Raw genomic sequence first — 15,647 nt, 5'->3', positions numbered from 1 at the left:
AACATGTCATTTGGAAGCCTAGGTGACCTCCCATAAAGAAGATAAAAAGGAGAATACCCTGTCACTTCAGTACATGTACAATTGTAGGCGTACAGTAGTTTATTCAGATGTTCCTTCCAACTTGACTTTTGTCTCTCTGTAAGAGTCTTTAACATCTGTAACAATGTCCGGTTCATACGCTCCACCTGGCCGTTCCCCATGGGGTGATAAGGGGTGGTTCGTGACCCAGCGATACCACTGAGCTTCTTCAACTGGGCAAACAGCTGGTTTTCAAATTCTCCACCTTGATCGTGGTGAATTCGGGCTGGAAATCCAAATTTCAATGCATAGTCATTGAAGATGAGGTTTGCTGCTACTTTACCGGATTTAGATGTTGTGGCATATGCCTGCGCAAAGCGGGTGAAGTGGTCAACGATGACAAGAATATATTCATATCCACCTTTGCATTGATCCAGATGAAGGAAATCAATGGAGACCAGTTCAAAAGGTTGCATAGTTACAATGTTGGTGAGAGGGGCTCTGCTCTCACGGCTGGGTTTTTTTTGCTTTAAGCAGACACAGGCTCTAGTCACATACTGCTCAACAACCGACTGCAGGTGAGGCCAAAAGAAACGGTCACACACAAGTGATACAGTCCTTTCAACACCCTGATGCCCCATGTTATTGTGCAGTTCTTCTAGCACTTTTGTCTTGTACTGTTCCGGCAACACGAGTTGTTTACGAGTTGCAGTAATCCGATACATAATGTCATCGTCATCTACTGTCAATTTGTCCCATTCACGAAGGAGGCATTTTACTTTTGAGCTGAATGCTTTTACAATTTGAGCTGATGGCTTGCAACCTTGCAGTTTGTGCTCAATCACTGGCTTAATATATGGATCAGATTTTTGTGCTTTTCTCAGTTCGTCCTTTGGTATGGGAATGACAGGTTCAGTTATTGTCACACTTTGTTCTGATGGGCCCTGGGTCACAAGTGCAATTGACCAGTCTACACTGGCCTGCCTCTGAACTTCAACAGACTGAATGGCAGCCATAACAACATCCGAAGACAGATCCTCTGAACATTTCTTCATCATTGACTCTACATCGAGTGACATTCTGGACAAAGCATCTGCATCATTATTCTCTTTTGCCGGTCGATACTTAATAGTGAAATGAAAGTCTGCCAACTCTGCATCCCACCGAGAAGTTGTAGCATTCAGTTTTGCTGTCGACAGTATGTACGTCAGTGGCTTATTATCACTGTATGCAATGAAAGTTGGGGCATAGTACAAATAGTCCTGGAATTTTTCTGTGATTGCCCATTTCAACGTGAGAAATTCTAGTTTACCTGCATGGAGATGATAGTTTTTCTCAGCTTTCGTCAAAGTGCGTGATCCATAAGCTATAACTCTTAGTTTACCGTTTTGCTTCTGATATAACACAGCTCCTAGGCCCTGCTGTGATGCATCTGTGTGCAAAACAAAGGGTTGTGTGAAATCAGGGAAGGCTAGAACAGGTGGGTTAAGCAAGGACTCAATCAATTGTTCAAGAGTCTGCTAATGGTCATCATTCCAGTAGATTGGCTGATTGGATGGCACAGTACAGTTCCTTTTGAATTTTTCTTTTGCTCCTTTTTTACTACAAATACTATTTTTTCCTACAAAGACCCTTTTCAGTGTCTGCCCTAAGTAGATCATAAAGGGGACTTGCTACTCTGGAAAAGTCTTTGATGTATTGCCGATAGTAAGTCAGCAGACCAAGCACCCTTCTAAGTTGACCAACAGACTGTGGTCTGACGTCTTTCAACGCTCTTACAGCTTCAAAGTCAGCAGGATCAACTCGACCTCCCTCTGCAGAAACAATTCTTCCCAGGTAACGTATTTCAGATTTAAACAAATCACATTTACTGGGTTTGAGTTTGATGCCATGCTGCCTGAGCTGCTGCAAGACTTTGCGTACGTCATTCACATGGTCTTCGAACGTTTTACTGAAAACTAGCGTGTCATCTAGATAGGGAATACAGATGTCGTCCCGTAGCCCCTCCAAGCACTCTTCCATACAGCGTTGAAATGCTGCGGGCGCATTTGTGAGGCCGAAAGGGATACGGACCCACTCATATAGCCCCCATGGCGTCACAAAGGCTGTTAGTGGTCTACTCTCTTCAGTGATGAACCCCTGGTGATATGCTTTTCCTTGGTCTAAGAGAGAAAAACAGGAATTTCCTGCTAGGCTGTCCAGTATGTCTTGGACCCGTGGGATGGGCTGGCAGTCTTGATGAGTCTTCATGTTCAGGTTCCTGTAATCAACGCATAAGCGCAGAGTGCCATCCTTTTTTGTAACACATACTACAGGCGAAGAGTACGGAGAATTTGATTTCCTGATTCAGCCCTGTGCGATTAAATCATGGAGATAGTCCTTCATCTCTTGGTATAGCGATTTTGGTACTGACATATATGTGCACTTAACTGGCTCAGGATCTTTAAGGGATATATTCATTTGCAAGCTTTCAATGCATCCAATATCGCTATCTGAGCATGAGAATGAATGACATTCTTCCCTCAACATCTGCTGTACGATCTGTTTTTTTCCCTCACTTAGATGGTTCAACTCTATAGGTGGATCCCACATTTCACCATTTGAGCTGTCAGGGCCTGAAGACATGACATTACTTCAGCTTGGTTGGCTGTGGCATTTGTTTTAATGTTTTCACCAGTTTGCCAAGGTAACACTGTTGTTACAGGCTGCACTGTACCCACCAGTGTGCACCCTGCCAATGTTATGTCTCGATCAGTATGATTGACAATGCTAACCTTGATTACTGGGTTGGACCCCTTTCTAATGTGAACTAATGTGTCACTCAGTTCAAGGCCTTCCGGCAACTGGGAGTTTAATTCGGGTTCAAAAAGCATAAGAGTGTCATCCTGGGGAGGCTGGGAAACTACACGGCACTCTGCTTGGGCTACGCTAAGTTTTGGAATCACTACACCCATTCTCTTTGTTTTTACTACACACTCGCATGCCTGTGCAGCACCAACTGCTTGTATGAGTGCTCTAACCTTGCTTTTTTTTAGACTGGGAAAAGCTGTTATGACTGCACTATACTGCCTTGTCTTGTCAGTATGACTCAAAACGTGTTCAATTACATTGAAGCCGATAATAGGATGTGACAGCTGTCGACCCTTCATTATCAACATGGGAATGGTTAACTCATTCATGTGGTCTTCCTCAGATACAAGCTTGAAAGATGTTTCTATCCATCCCAGGTATGGCATGCTAGTTCCATTTGCTGCTGTCAATGTCAGGCTATCAGGTGAGTCAATCAGCTCTGATACATCTCTCATTTCTGCATTTGGCGGATACTCCTCCCTTCCTCATTCATCAATGATACAAACTTGGGAACCAGTATCCCAAAGAGCTTGAGCCCTTTGGTGATTCAAGTAGCATTCAACGAGACACTGACGGCCAACCATTGAAGCCATTTTACTGGGTGAACGCCTGTGAGCAGCTGACAGGGGAATCGGAGCACTGTCTCTTCTAGATGATCTTGAAAGTTTCCTGGATGGAACTGTTCTTTGGAACTCTTTCCTGGATATGGTTAACACTTGCCTTGTGGGATTAACCACTCCTCTGGTCAGAGGGGTTTCTCTAGGTGGCCCACTCCTCCTTACCTTGCAGCCAGCTTGGAAATGGTCATTACTTCCACAGTGATAGCAGTGTATACATCTTTCATCAACCCCGCTCTGCTGGCAGGAAAAACATCGCCTTGGAATACGAACAGATCCCCTGAATTGCAGGTTTGATTGACACTGAAGTCGCATAGGCGTGGGGTCTCAGGCTGATTGGAGATTTGGTGAACAGGACGGCCATTTTGTGGTGCAGCCAGTGTTCGCACGTTTTCACAGTCTCTTTCAGGTTTCCTGTGCATGGAAGGGATATAGGGCTGCTGCTCATAAACTGGCTGTTGATGTATTCTTTCTTTAATTTGAACTCTACACTTAGGCTACTCAAAGAAGCTACACTTGCCCTCAACTCTTTTAACTCTCTCAGCATGTCAGGAGACACTTTTAGGTTGTTCTCTTTGGCAGAGCATTTGCAAGGTGGTATCTCCTCCGGCTGAACCACATGTACAGCTACAGCTGCCTGCGTCTCCTTGCTGTGCTGGGCTTCTGTGGTAAGCTGTTTGTATAGCTCTGTTGCACTCCGTTCTTGGAAATGGGAGCGGAGTATGCGGCGGAGTACGGGCAGGTTAAGATTGGGCTTGCCCTCCAGGTAGCTGCGTAGCTGTGAACCTGGAATAATGTCTCTAATTACAGCATCGACAATCTCTGTTTCTGGGTAACCCCTGTTTAGGCCGTTCTCTATTTGGTGGGCTAGGCTGGTAAAGGTTAATTTATCTTTTTGTCCTGGCTCACCTATCTGTCCAGCTATTTTAAAGTCTTTACGCCAAGTGGGACTTGACAGTGGTGGTTGGACGTGCGGAGCCACCGCCTGAGATTGTGGCAGAATATCTGTCAGTCCCAATAAGAAACAACTGTTTGGTTTCTGCTTGTTTTTGTCTCATAAGTGTCCTTAGCTCATCTAATTCTCTCTGTAGTTTCTCACTCATTGCACTCTGTCCTGCTATTTCTTCTCCCACACCAGTTGTCATCTCACAAATTTTGTCCTTCAATGCCAGTAGTTCAGACATACCTCCATCTTCTAACTCTTCAACACTCTCCCTTTCAATATGTTTCAATATGTGAGTAATCAGCGAGATACGGGACTTCCCAATTACATCAGAGCGCTCATGTCCAGAAATTTTTAAGTAATCAGTGATCTTTAGCAAACTGTCTTTTGTCATAGCATTCAACCCTCCTGCTATCTCATTCTGCAGGGTCTCTATAACTGTAGTCATCTTGGCAGCACAATAAAATGTCTTAATGGCTTAACTGAGTGGTCTTTTACTGGACGTAGCGGTCTCTGCTTGGCCTTTAGCCAAATACTCAACCATCAGTTTCTTACTCTCCTTCACACAATGACACTTCCCTTACTGAAGCTTGACCTGGGTTATTCTGTCGGGGGGTTAGCTGACTCAGGAGTCGTCTGTCCGGATAGGAGCAGCTGGCATCTGAACAGCCATCTCAGCGGTGCCTCCAAAAAGATGTTGCCACCCTGAATAGAGGGAATAAAAGACCACGGCAGCACCTGTGCAGTTTCCCCACGGATGGCTTTATCTCGAATGAACAATAATACATAAAACAAGGCTTGTTTACTCACGCTCCCATATAGTCCACTGGTAATAAAATAAGATTTTGGTTACAATCCAAGTAACTTATTCTCTTCAATTCTCACCTTATATATTCAATGTTAGAAAATTATATAAAGAGAATGAAGTTCCCCTCTTATAAATCGCTATATATATTCAAATGTGCATATACACATACATACATCTGCACATACAGGTACACACACAGTATGAAAAAAAAGCTGATTATTTGAACATTCAGTCTCCAACTTCACACATTTCACACTTCTTTGCAAATATAACAAGCCATATAACATACAAAATAAATCTCACATTTCGCTCTGTTGATGATATTCTCAAAAAGCACACAGAAAATGACTTTAGTAAAGGAACAGTTCTTAACATATGACTACATCTATCCGCCATTAACTAGTTAACTACGCACGTTTCATCCGATCAGCAGCGCTTTAAAATGGCGGCAGTGACCCATTTACTAACAAACTTCACTACATGAGCCACAGCGAAATATGAGCTAAACTAACGGTTTTTAACAGAAAACACGCGTATTTTTATAGATTTCTCACATTCACAATCACCACAACTCTTCTTTATTATGACAAAGCACCATCAGCTATGGCTGTTCCATTCAGTCTGACCCGCTAGCAACGTTCAGCAAAACCACTGAAATAACGTCTTTTACAGATATCAAATAATATCATATGAAGCTGAACACGTCTCTCTTATGTCATTTCTAACAATAACGAACCATATTTCTCTGGATTCGTACCTGAATAGAGGGAATAAAAGACCACGGTAGCACCTGTGCAGGTTCCCCGGGTGGCTTTATCTCGAGGAAAAGACCGCGATCGCCCTAATGCCTAAATCAAAGCATAGCCAACCAATTGCAGATCAATATCATCAGGACTACTGGTAGATTTCAGACTGAATGGAGTAGCCATGCGATGTACTTGCAAATTATTGTTTTTCATGAATTTACAATTAGTTTCTTTTTTTTTCTTTATTTTTCACATGAATCACATGAATAATTCCAGTTACTGAGCATTTTATGCACCATTTTTTTCACTCTGCCACATTTCCAGCCAAATAATTTTGATTAATTTGACTAATTTTTACAGCAGTAGCTGTTTGGCTGGTTAACTCCCATTTTATTGTTACTTGGTAAGGAATGTAATATTTGATGATTGTCCAGAACAAGACGGCAAAGAGAGGATGTGCATCAGTGGGTTGATGTGTCAGTTATATGAATACATTGTTTTCTCTCAACACATTAGAACACATTCTGTTTGATTTCAATTATCAAAAAAAATCTTATGAAAAAAGGCAAATCATTTTACACAACGTCATCGTTCACATATATCCTGCTTAAAACTTCAGCACCACCAGCTCAAAACTCCTTCCTGCGTCTCTGTGGGCAGGGCTGGACTAAGAGATCAGTCTGTTCTGACCATCAGCTTCAGCTGAACCTCTGAGGAGCCGATTTCACACCAAACCCTGAGAAGTTGTCTAGAGAGTGAAATCAGAGCTAAAACCCTGCAGTGTGTTCAGAGATCATGAGTGTTCATATGTTCTGAGTGTAATGTAAGTTCTTGGTGATGTGGTGTTTCTGCAGGCTGCACTGTAGATCGAGGTTTTGGAGGCACCATCACCAGATCTGCTGGAGATTCTGTGGAGCTGCTGTGCTCCTGCACACAACAAACAAAGGAAGATCCTCAGACAGTTCAGTGGGGATTTAAGAGAAGGTTCACACCAGGCGACTACAGAGCTGATCACTCAGTGTTTCCAGAGGACGGCAGTCAGAATCAGCGCTACAGAGGCAGAGTTCAGAGACTGAATCAGAATAAACCAGGAACTGTAGCTCTAATCATCTCCCACCTCACTGAGGAAGATGAAGGCGTGTATCTGTGCGGGAACAACGGGAGATATAACAGAGCCGTCACTCTGCAAGTCTCAACAGGTAAGTCTAACAGAGGATTAACTGGGATTAATTTCGGATTTTGGGTTTCAGAAGATACATTAAATATAATAATCATGTGTTCTGTAACCTTTCGTTTCAAAAGCTACATGTTCATGCAGTTTGTGTGGATCACTGTGAACTAACTGCTGCTAATTACACTGATAACGAGCCGATCGGCTTTCGGTCGTCAGTTCCAGCTCATTTACTCGTTAACTGTGAACTAACTGCTGTTTATTATGCCGATAACGAGTCGATCGGCGTTTGTTCGTCAGTTCCAGCTCATTTACTCATTAACTGTGAACTAACTGCTGTTAATTACACTGATAACGAGCCGATCGGCGTTCAGTCATCAGTTCCAGCTTATTTACTCGTTAATTGTGAAATACCTGCTGTTTATTACGCGGATAACGAGCCGATCGGCATTCAGTCATCAGTTGCAGCTTATACACTCGTTAACTGTGAACTAACTGCTGTTAATTACACTAATAACGAGCCGATCGGCGTTCAGTCATCAGTTGCAGCTTATACACTCATTAACTGTGAAATAACTGCTGTTTATTACGCCGATAACGAGCCGATTGGTGTTCGTTCGTCAGTGCCAGCTCATTTACTCGTTAACTGTGAACTAACTGCCGTTTATTACACTGATAACGAGCTGATTGGCGTTCGGTCGTCAGTTTCAGCTAATTTAATCGTTAACTGTGAACTAACTGCTGTTTATCATGCTGATAACGAGCCAATCGGCGTTCAGTCATCAGTTCCATCTTATTTACTCATTAACTGTGAACTAATTTCTGTTTATTACGCCGATAACGAGCCGATCGGCGTTCGGTCGTCAGTTCCAGCTTATTTACTCGTTAACTGTGATTTAACTGCTGTTTATTACACAGATGACGAGCCGATCGGCGTTCGATCGTCCGTTCCATCTTATTTACTCATTATCTGTGAACTAACTGCTGTTGATTACACTGATAATGAGCCGATCGGCGTTCGATCGTCCGTTCCATCTTATTTACTCGTTATCTGTGAACTAACTGCTGTTGATTACACTGATAACGAGCCGATCGGCGTTCGGTCGTCAGTTCCAGCTTATTTACTCGTTAACTGTGAACTAACTGCTGTTTATTACGCCGATAACGAGCCAATCGGCATTCCGTCTTCAGTTCCAGCTTATTTACTCGTTAACTGTGAACTAACTGCTGTTTATTACGCCGATAACGAGCCAATGGGCGTTCGGTCGTCAGTTCCTGCTTATTTACTCGTTAACTGTGAACTAACTGCTGTTTATTACACAGATGACGAGCCGATTGGCGTTCGGTCATCAGTTTCAGCTTATTTACTCGTTAACTGTGAACTAACAGCTGTTTATTACGCCGATAACGAGCCAATGGGCGTTCGGTCGTCAGTTCCTGCTTATTTACTCGTTAACTGTGAACTAACTGCTGTTTATTACACAGATGACGAGCCGATTGGCGTTCGGTCGTCAGTTCCAGCTCATTTACTCATTAACTGTGAACTACCTGTGGTTTATTATGCCGATAACGAGCCGATCGGCGTTCGTTCGTCAGTTCCAGCTCATTTACTCATTAACTGTGAACTACCTGCTGTTTATTATGCCGATAACGAGCCGATCGGCGTTCGGTCGTCAGTTCCAGCTTATTTACTCGTTCGGTCGTCAGTTCCAGCTTATTTACTCATTAACTGTGATTTAACTGCTGTTTATTACGCAGATGACGAGCCGATTGGCATTCGGTCGTCAGTTCCAGCTTATTTACTCGTTCGGTCGTCAGTTCCAGCTTATTTACTCATTAACTGTGATTTAACTGCTGTTTATTACGCAGATGACGAGCTGATTGGCGTTCGGTCGTCAGTTCCAGCTCATTTACTCATTAACTGTGAACTACCTGCTGTTTATTATGCCGATAACGAGCCGATCGGCGTTCGTTCGTCAGTTCCAGCTTATTTACTCGTTAACTGTGAACTAACTGCTGTTTATTACGCTGATAACGAGCCGATCGGCGTTCGATCGTCAGTTCTATCTCATTTTCTCGTTAACTGTCAACTAACTGCTGTTTATTACACTGATAACGAGCCGATCTGACATATTAATAAGTAAGATGAGCTCTCATGAGTTTGTCCTGTTCATGATCTGATAATTAATCTACTGATTTACTGCTCCATTTTCCTCCACTGTGCAGCTCTGTCTGGATCTCTGTCTCTGGGTTTAGATTTTCACAGTTTATTATACTATAAACTCAGGATAAAAACAGGACTAGTTAATATCTTCATCACTCCATTAATTTTGAGTGTCTTCTTGTAAAGTGAGAAGGCTGTAAACATGTCACATGTCATGTAATGTCAGCAGGTGTCACATGCTGTCATAGTGATTCATGATGGTAACAGAAAATTTAAGATGCTGTTCTGCTCTGAAATATCTGTGTTTTATGAATTTACTCCGTTTGTAACTCTAAAGAACTGAATATTAGATTTCTCTGTAATGTAAACTCCACAGTGTTGAGTGAAAATGTCCTTCAGACTGCACATGTTTATGAATCATCATCAGCAGAGATGAATATGAATGATCGGCCCACAATTCCCATATCAGTGCATCCCTAATAACAGTGTCATGTTACCATCACTGTTAATAATGTCATTATGACACATGACATAAACATGATATAAAACATTGTAGCATCTGTAAAGGTAATTACCTTTAACAGGACACTGTAATATTACAGAACACAATCTGTCATGACATGTTTAAGGCATGGTTATGTCAGTGCTATGTAGCAGAGTTCAAGTAAGTGACAATCAAATTAAAAGCTCATACATCAATAAAGGGTAATAACATAATTAATTAGTAATTTGTGAGCCTATCTGATGTAGAAACAAATATTTAGAGCATTCGGGCTTTTTTCTTCTACACTTGAACAATTTTTAACATTCATCATGTTTGTATGGATCCAAGTTTCCATTATCACTGATCTACATTCACAGGAACGAAGCAGAACCCTGACTGATAAACTTCATCAAACCAGCCAATTAAATAACACTAAACGAGAGACGGTGTGACAGAATCACATCCAGCTGATGTGAACAGAGGGGGTAACAGTGGTAAAGACCACTGAGAGAACTGGTTACTGTGCTGTTGGTGTTGAGATGGTGGTGATGTGTGTGTCTGTATTTGTGGGTCTGCAGGCTGTGCTGTGCTGAGTGACACTGAGAGAATGTTCTCCAGATCTCCAGGAGAGTCTGTTCTGCTGCCCTGTCCCTGTCCCCCAGACCAACACAGGATCAACCCTGACAGAGTCACATGGACTACAGATCAGACCGCAGTGTCTAATGATACAGAATCCTACAGAGGCAGAGTCTGGATGTTCAACCAGAACCATTCCAGAAATTTCTCTCTCCTCATCTCAGATCTGACTGAAGAGGACTCTGGACTCTACACCTGCAGAGCGGACGAGAAGGATGTGCAATATGTCTGGCTGGAGGTCACAGGTCAGTCGGTCAAATCATCATACAGTTTCAGTACTGACCGCACTGCACCAGCGTAACTGACTCAGCACCCAATCTGTTTCCAGAAGCTTCTCTCTGTAAGACTGAAGAGAACAGTAACAGTAGCTGGAGCTGTGGAATGTGATACTGGTGCAGATGTGACTGCTGTGATTAAACAGCTGGAAAGTGTTTTCATCACTGAACACAATGTAGATAATAAAATCTCTGAAAACAGAAAAAGTCGTTTAAAATCTGACACATTTACTACTTTTATGAAGCCGTGCTCTTCTGTGGAGAGACAGATGTTTGTTGGTGGAGTTCAACGCTCAGCTGGTCAGCATTAGTGCCCAGTAGCCGTTCTGCACAGTAGCCTCAGTGAAGAGTGTGATGTGGCTCAGCTTGTGAGACAGGATGTAGTATATTCAGTGCATTATTAATTAACAACACCAACAATAGAAAAAGGTTTCAACCCCATTTCAGCTCTCAGTAAAATAACATAAACCTTTCTCAAGGTATAGAATAGTAACTCTTAACATCCTGATATACTGTACTGGAACTGTTGGAACATCAACACTTTAACCTTAACTGGTAGTGGGCCCACTCACACACACACACACACACACACACACACACACACACACACACACTCTCTCACTCACACTCCTAAGCCGGCATTTAACTGGTTAAAGTACCTCGTTGCGGGCCCGGAATCGTTGCTAGCGTGCGTGGTGGCCTAGAAACAAAACCACACTGGCCTCTTCGCTCTCTCGAGCCAAAACAACCGTTTTAAAATAAAACTCACCAAACTTTTCACCTTAGTCTGTGGCTGAACCTCACTCGGCTGAATGCTCTGTCTCTCTCAGTGTCTCTCTCCCTGTCTCTCTCTCTCTCTCGGCAGCTGTAGCAGCGCAGGTGGGGGGGGGGGGGGTGCTGCTCGGCGGCTGGGGTTAGCTTGGGGTGGCTAAGCTAGCAGTACTGTTCTCCATGGGGTTGGTGGCAGAGGTGTCAAATCCAGGTCCAGAAAGTAAAAATCCTTCCCAGGATTTTCTTCCAACAGGCTGGACAGCTCTGCTGGTGGTGTGATCTAACTAGAGAAGCCAGCCTGTTGGAACAAAATCCTGGGAAGGACTTTTACTTTCTGGACCTGAATTTGACACCTCTGGAACTTGGTGGAGGTTCGGCTGGCCGGACTGGCTAACCGTTGGCTAACCGGTTGTTGTGAGTATCCGTTGAACAGGGGAGGTCTTGAACTTGGTTGGACTATATAAAGCTTGGTTTTGCTAACCGAACAAGTCCCACGTTAGCTGTTCCCACGAGGCTGAGTGCTATCCCTGATGGGGTTAACCTGCACCTCAATGACACTTAAACTTCTACCTGCACGCAGTAAAACACCAGCGATAACAGAACATCACCGTCATTTCACTCATCGTACAGTGGCGTAGTTACAGTTTTGCGTGATGTCGAGCTGACAAACAACTACAGGGCTATATTTTTGCTCCGTTGACCACGGAGACCACTCAGCTAGAACTCTTTTTCGCACTCTCGCACCCCTTTTTTTTTCTCTCACCCCACCCCCCTTCTCCCAGCAGACCCCACAAATGCAGAGAGCTATGGGACAAACAAATAAAATAAAAGCCGGAAAATATGTATTAACAGAGACAGAATAGAGTATATTTATCGCAACAATTATATAAACTATTTAAGGGAAATAACTATTCTGGAACTTATTACTGTTAATTATTTATCAGGGTTACATATAACTCACTGTTTATGTAAAAATACGTAATGCATATAATATATAATAATAATAATAATAATAATAATAATAATAATAATAATAATAATAATAATGATGATGATGATGTGTGTTTATGGTCAGTTAAAGAGTGTATGTTGTTTCAGGCTGCACTCTGTCAGAGAATAAGCAGACTGTTCCAGTCAGTAGATCCTCAGGAGAGTCTGTTCTTCTGTCCTGCACCTGCACTGACCTGCAGGACAGACCTGTGGGAGTTCAGTGGAGAACACCAAACCATGAAGATCTCCTTCAGCGCTACAGCGGCCGAGTTCAGACGTTTGACCAGAGCTCTCCAGGAAATCTCTCTGTACTGATCTCAGACCTGACTGAAGAGGATGGAGGAACATATTCATGCTGGATAAACCAGAATCAGTACAGGAACTTCAGCCTCACTGTTAAAGGTAAACTGCTGAATTGTGTGTCTTTCACATTTACAGACCTGTACTGATAAAGTCTCAATATCTCTCAAACACTAAAAATAAAACAAACAGTCACGATAGAGCTTATTGTCAAGTGACAGCAACACAATAACAATACATAAACATAAGAAATGTTTAAAAGATTTCATTTGTGTTTTTATCCAAGTGCTCTGTTGCTACAATACCCAGCATGCATTATGCAAATATGTCATACAAAGGTTGGGAGCGAATACTTTTGGCAATATAATGTATTTCAGGTTATTTCACAAGCTTTCATTGAAATAGTTGGGTTAGGTTTGCTAATACAAGAGAGAAGACTTAACAGACTACTTTTCCTAACTCCTCTAGGGATCCCTGAAAAAACCTCTGCTGGGACAGCTCCTCCACCTTCTTCTACTCCCGGTACTTTGAATGCCTTTTTTTTACCAGGGTTTAAAATACCTTATGGTGGTTAATGCAGAGAGTGAATACTGGCATGGTGACTGCTGACTACACAAGTTACAATGATGCTCTACTTAGTGATGTATTGCTTGATGAAAATGTATTAAAATTGACTGGTACTCCATTAAGAGTTACTTTTTTATTAACTATGGCCTGCAGTTTATATAGTTAGATAAGTATTGGATAACATATTTTTGAATGACTAAAGCAAAAGTAAATTTATTCATTAATTGCCTGGCCATTTTTAAAGGACAACTGGAAATACGACTAATAGCTTTTTATGATCTTTTTAGTGGTAATGCAAGTTAGGCTGCTTAATTCAAAGACCATTCCTTTTGTTTAATCTGTTTAATGTCAAAAATACCTACTACAACTTCAGCTGTAAATTTACATAGAAATTTTCACCTACATCTGGTTTCAGTTCACATGTATTTTGTGAGGCTACAAAATATTTAAGCATATTTGAGCATATGAGTACTGCCTAATCTCCCTTAGTTCCTTTGCCAAAACATGATGATGCAGACAAAGTGCTTTTTTCTCCTTGTTGGCAAATTTAAGGTTGTACAAGAAAGCAAACCTTTTAGCTCTAGACACTTGAGGGCCATCTTCAAATAGGAACTCAGTCCTTTCGAACCCACCCGTCCTATAGCCTAAACATTGCAGGTCCCTGTGCAATATCCAGGTGGCAAAACAAACCTTAACCCACTGTGATGGTTTAATGGATTAATAATATGCATTTCACTGAGTTTCCCCATTATAAGCCTCTTCAAAAAGTATGTCCTATCACATAGTCTGTTATTTATTTTATACACAGACGTGTTCTGTCATGACCAAGAGCTGTCACTTCTGCCCAGGGACATTTATGGCATCTCTAATATACCCTATGCTATAGCCCTAATAACTGTCTATAGTCTGGCTTCTTTAAAAGATTTAAAAGAATTTTAAAATATCAACAAAGTAAAAAGGATAGAAAGGAATAAAAAAGAAATATAAAGAATAAAAAGACTTCCAATTATTGTGGAAGGAAGAAAAAGGCCTTTTCTTTATTGAGCTTTAAGTGGCACGACTGTTCTCGGACAACCACAATGCAAAGATCATCTCAAGGCATCCCTTTTGCATTGCCCTTTGGAGTGATGAAGTAATCATCCCACCCCTTTCACAAAATTCCATGTCATCTTAGCGATCTAACACAAGTCCATTTTATTAGTTTTCACTTCATCCAACAATCCCTTCCCTTCAACCATAACTTGTAGCTACAGTTGCTTTTCTGGGAGTTCATCCTCTTTTAGAGGTGATATTCCAAATGCATACAATCTATTGCCTGTCTCCCAATGTTATCTTTTTTTAGGAGATCTCCAAATGCTCAAGTTGGCCAATATTTAGTCCATTGATTATTGATCAGGAAATGTTTTCTTAAATCTTTCCATCAGTTCCGTCAGAGTGCTTCAGAAATTAGGGCCATGTTTGATTTATTGTCTACCCTTAAGATGTTCGGAGGTCATTTGAAATGGACTGTTGTCAAGACTAAGTAAATGCGTTTCATCAATAATAACAAAAGCCATGGTGTCAGATAATTTCACATCCTATTCAGAGCTCTCCAGTTAAATGAAATTATGGTTTTCTTGGTTATACCAGGATAATATTTTAAGTGTCATTCATTATAACAACCTCTCTCATTTCAGGTCTGATTATCAAGACTCTTGAAGCTTGCGAGGTCTGGAGACATGTTACTGTGAAGCACATTGACTTCTCCCAATCTCTCAATAGCCCTATAAAACTGTACAAAGTTCAAATTGTAATATTACTTGCTTTTTTTCCAGGCTACTGCCACCCTAGACTGTACAAACAACCTATTGAGTCAGATTGACAGCATCACAGATCAAGAGTTACCAAAGAAAGTAAGTAGTAATTTGGACCTGATAGGTGATTTAGAGGTAAACTTTTACTCTGATGCTACTGACTGGCTTCTCTAAATGCTGTTTTAATACTTTTATGATCTATATGCCTCAGCCAGTAGCATTGTTTTTTTTTTTTTGTTTGTTTTTTTTTGTATATACACTTCAGGTTCTTTCTTATTGTTGAACAGGATGTAGAGGACACCCTGAAGTTCCTTATCACTCAACAGAACAGTCACATTACTGGAAAAACTAACCAAGATGGACTAGTTTCCTCTTTCAATAGAATGCTGAATGCCACTGAGAAACTGGTGTCTACTTTGGTGAACAAAGTAAAGACCAACTCTTCTGTTAGCATCTCCCTTGAAAATATAGGTAACCACATCGACATGCATTGTCCTGTGCTTCTCATCAAGGC

The 15,647-nt window shown here is 41.7% G+C and overlaps 1 protein-coding gene across 1 annotated transcript in view; it reads left to right on the top strand.

Moving 5' to 3' along the window:
• Positions 1–15,647, top strand: part of LOC108413434 (adhesion G protein-coupled receptor E3-like) — a 49,309-nt gene that overhangs the window by 20,390 nt on the left and 13,272 nt on the right. Inside the window, exons 2-8 of the mRNA XM_017685946.2 lie at positions 6,837–7,181; positions 10,380–10,682; positions 12,582–12,875; positions 13,242–13,295; positions 15,017–15,048; positions 15,155–15,232; positions 15,421–15,604. Coding sequence (XP_017541435.2) covers positions 6,837–7,181; positions 10,380–10,682; positions 12,582–12,875; positions 13,242–13,295; positions 15,017–15,048; positions 15,155–15,232; positions 15,421–15,604 — 1,290 coding nt within the window. The remainder of the gene's footprint in view (positions 1–6,836; positions 7,182–10,379; positions 10,683–12,581; positions 12,876–13,241; positions 13,296–15,016; positions 15,049–15,154; positions 15,233–15,420; positions 15,605–15,647) is intronic.

This window comes from Pygocentrus nattereri, chromosome 9 (assembly GCF_015220715.1).
Source record: "Pygocentrus nattereri isolate fPygNat1 chromosome 9, fPygNat1.pri, whole genome shotgun sequence".
In the NCBI taxonomy this organism is placed as follows: domain Eukaryota; kingdom Metazoa; phylum Chordata; class Actinopteri; order Characiformes; family Serrasalmidae; genus Pygocentrus; species Pygocentrus nattereri.
Note: the sequence above shows the minus strand (reverse complement) of the source record. Positions and strands in the feature narration are given on the sequence as shown.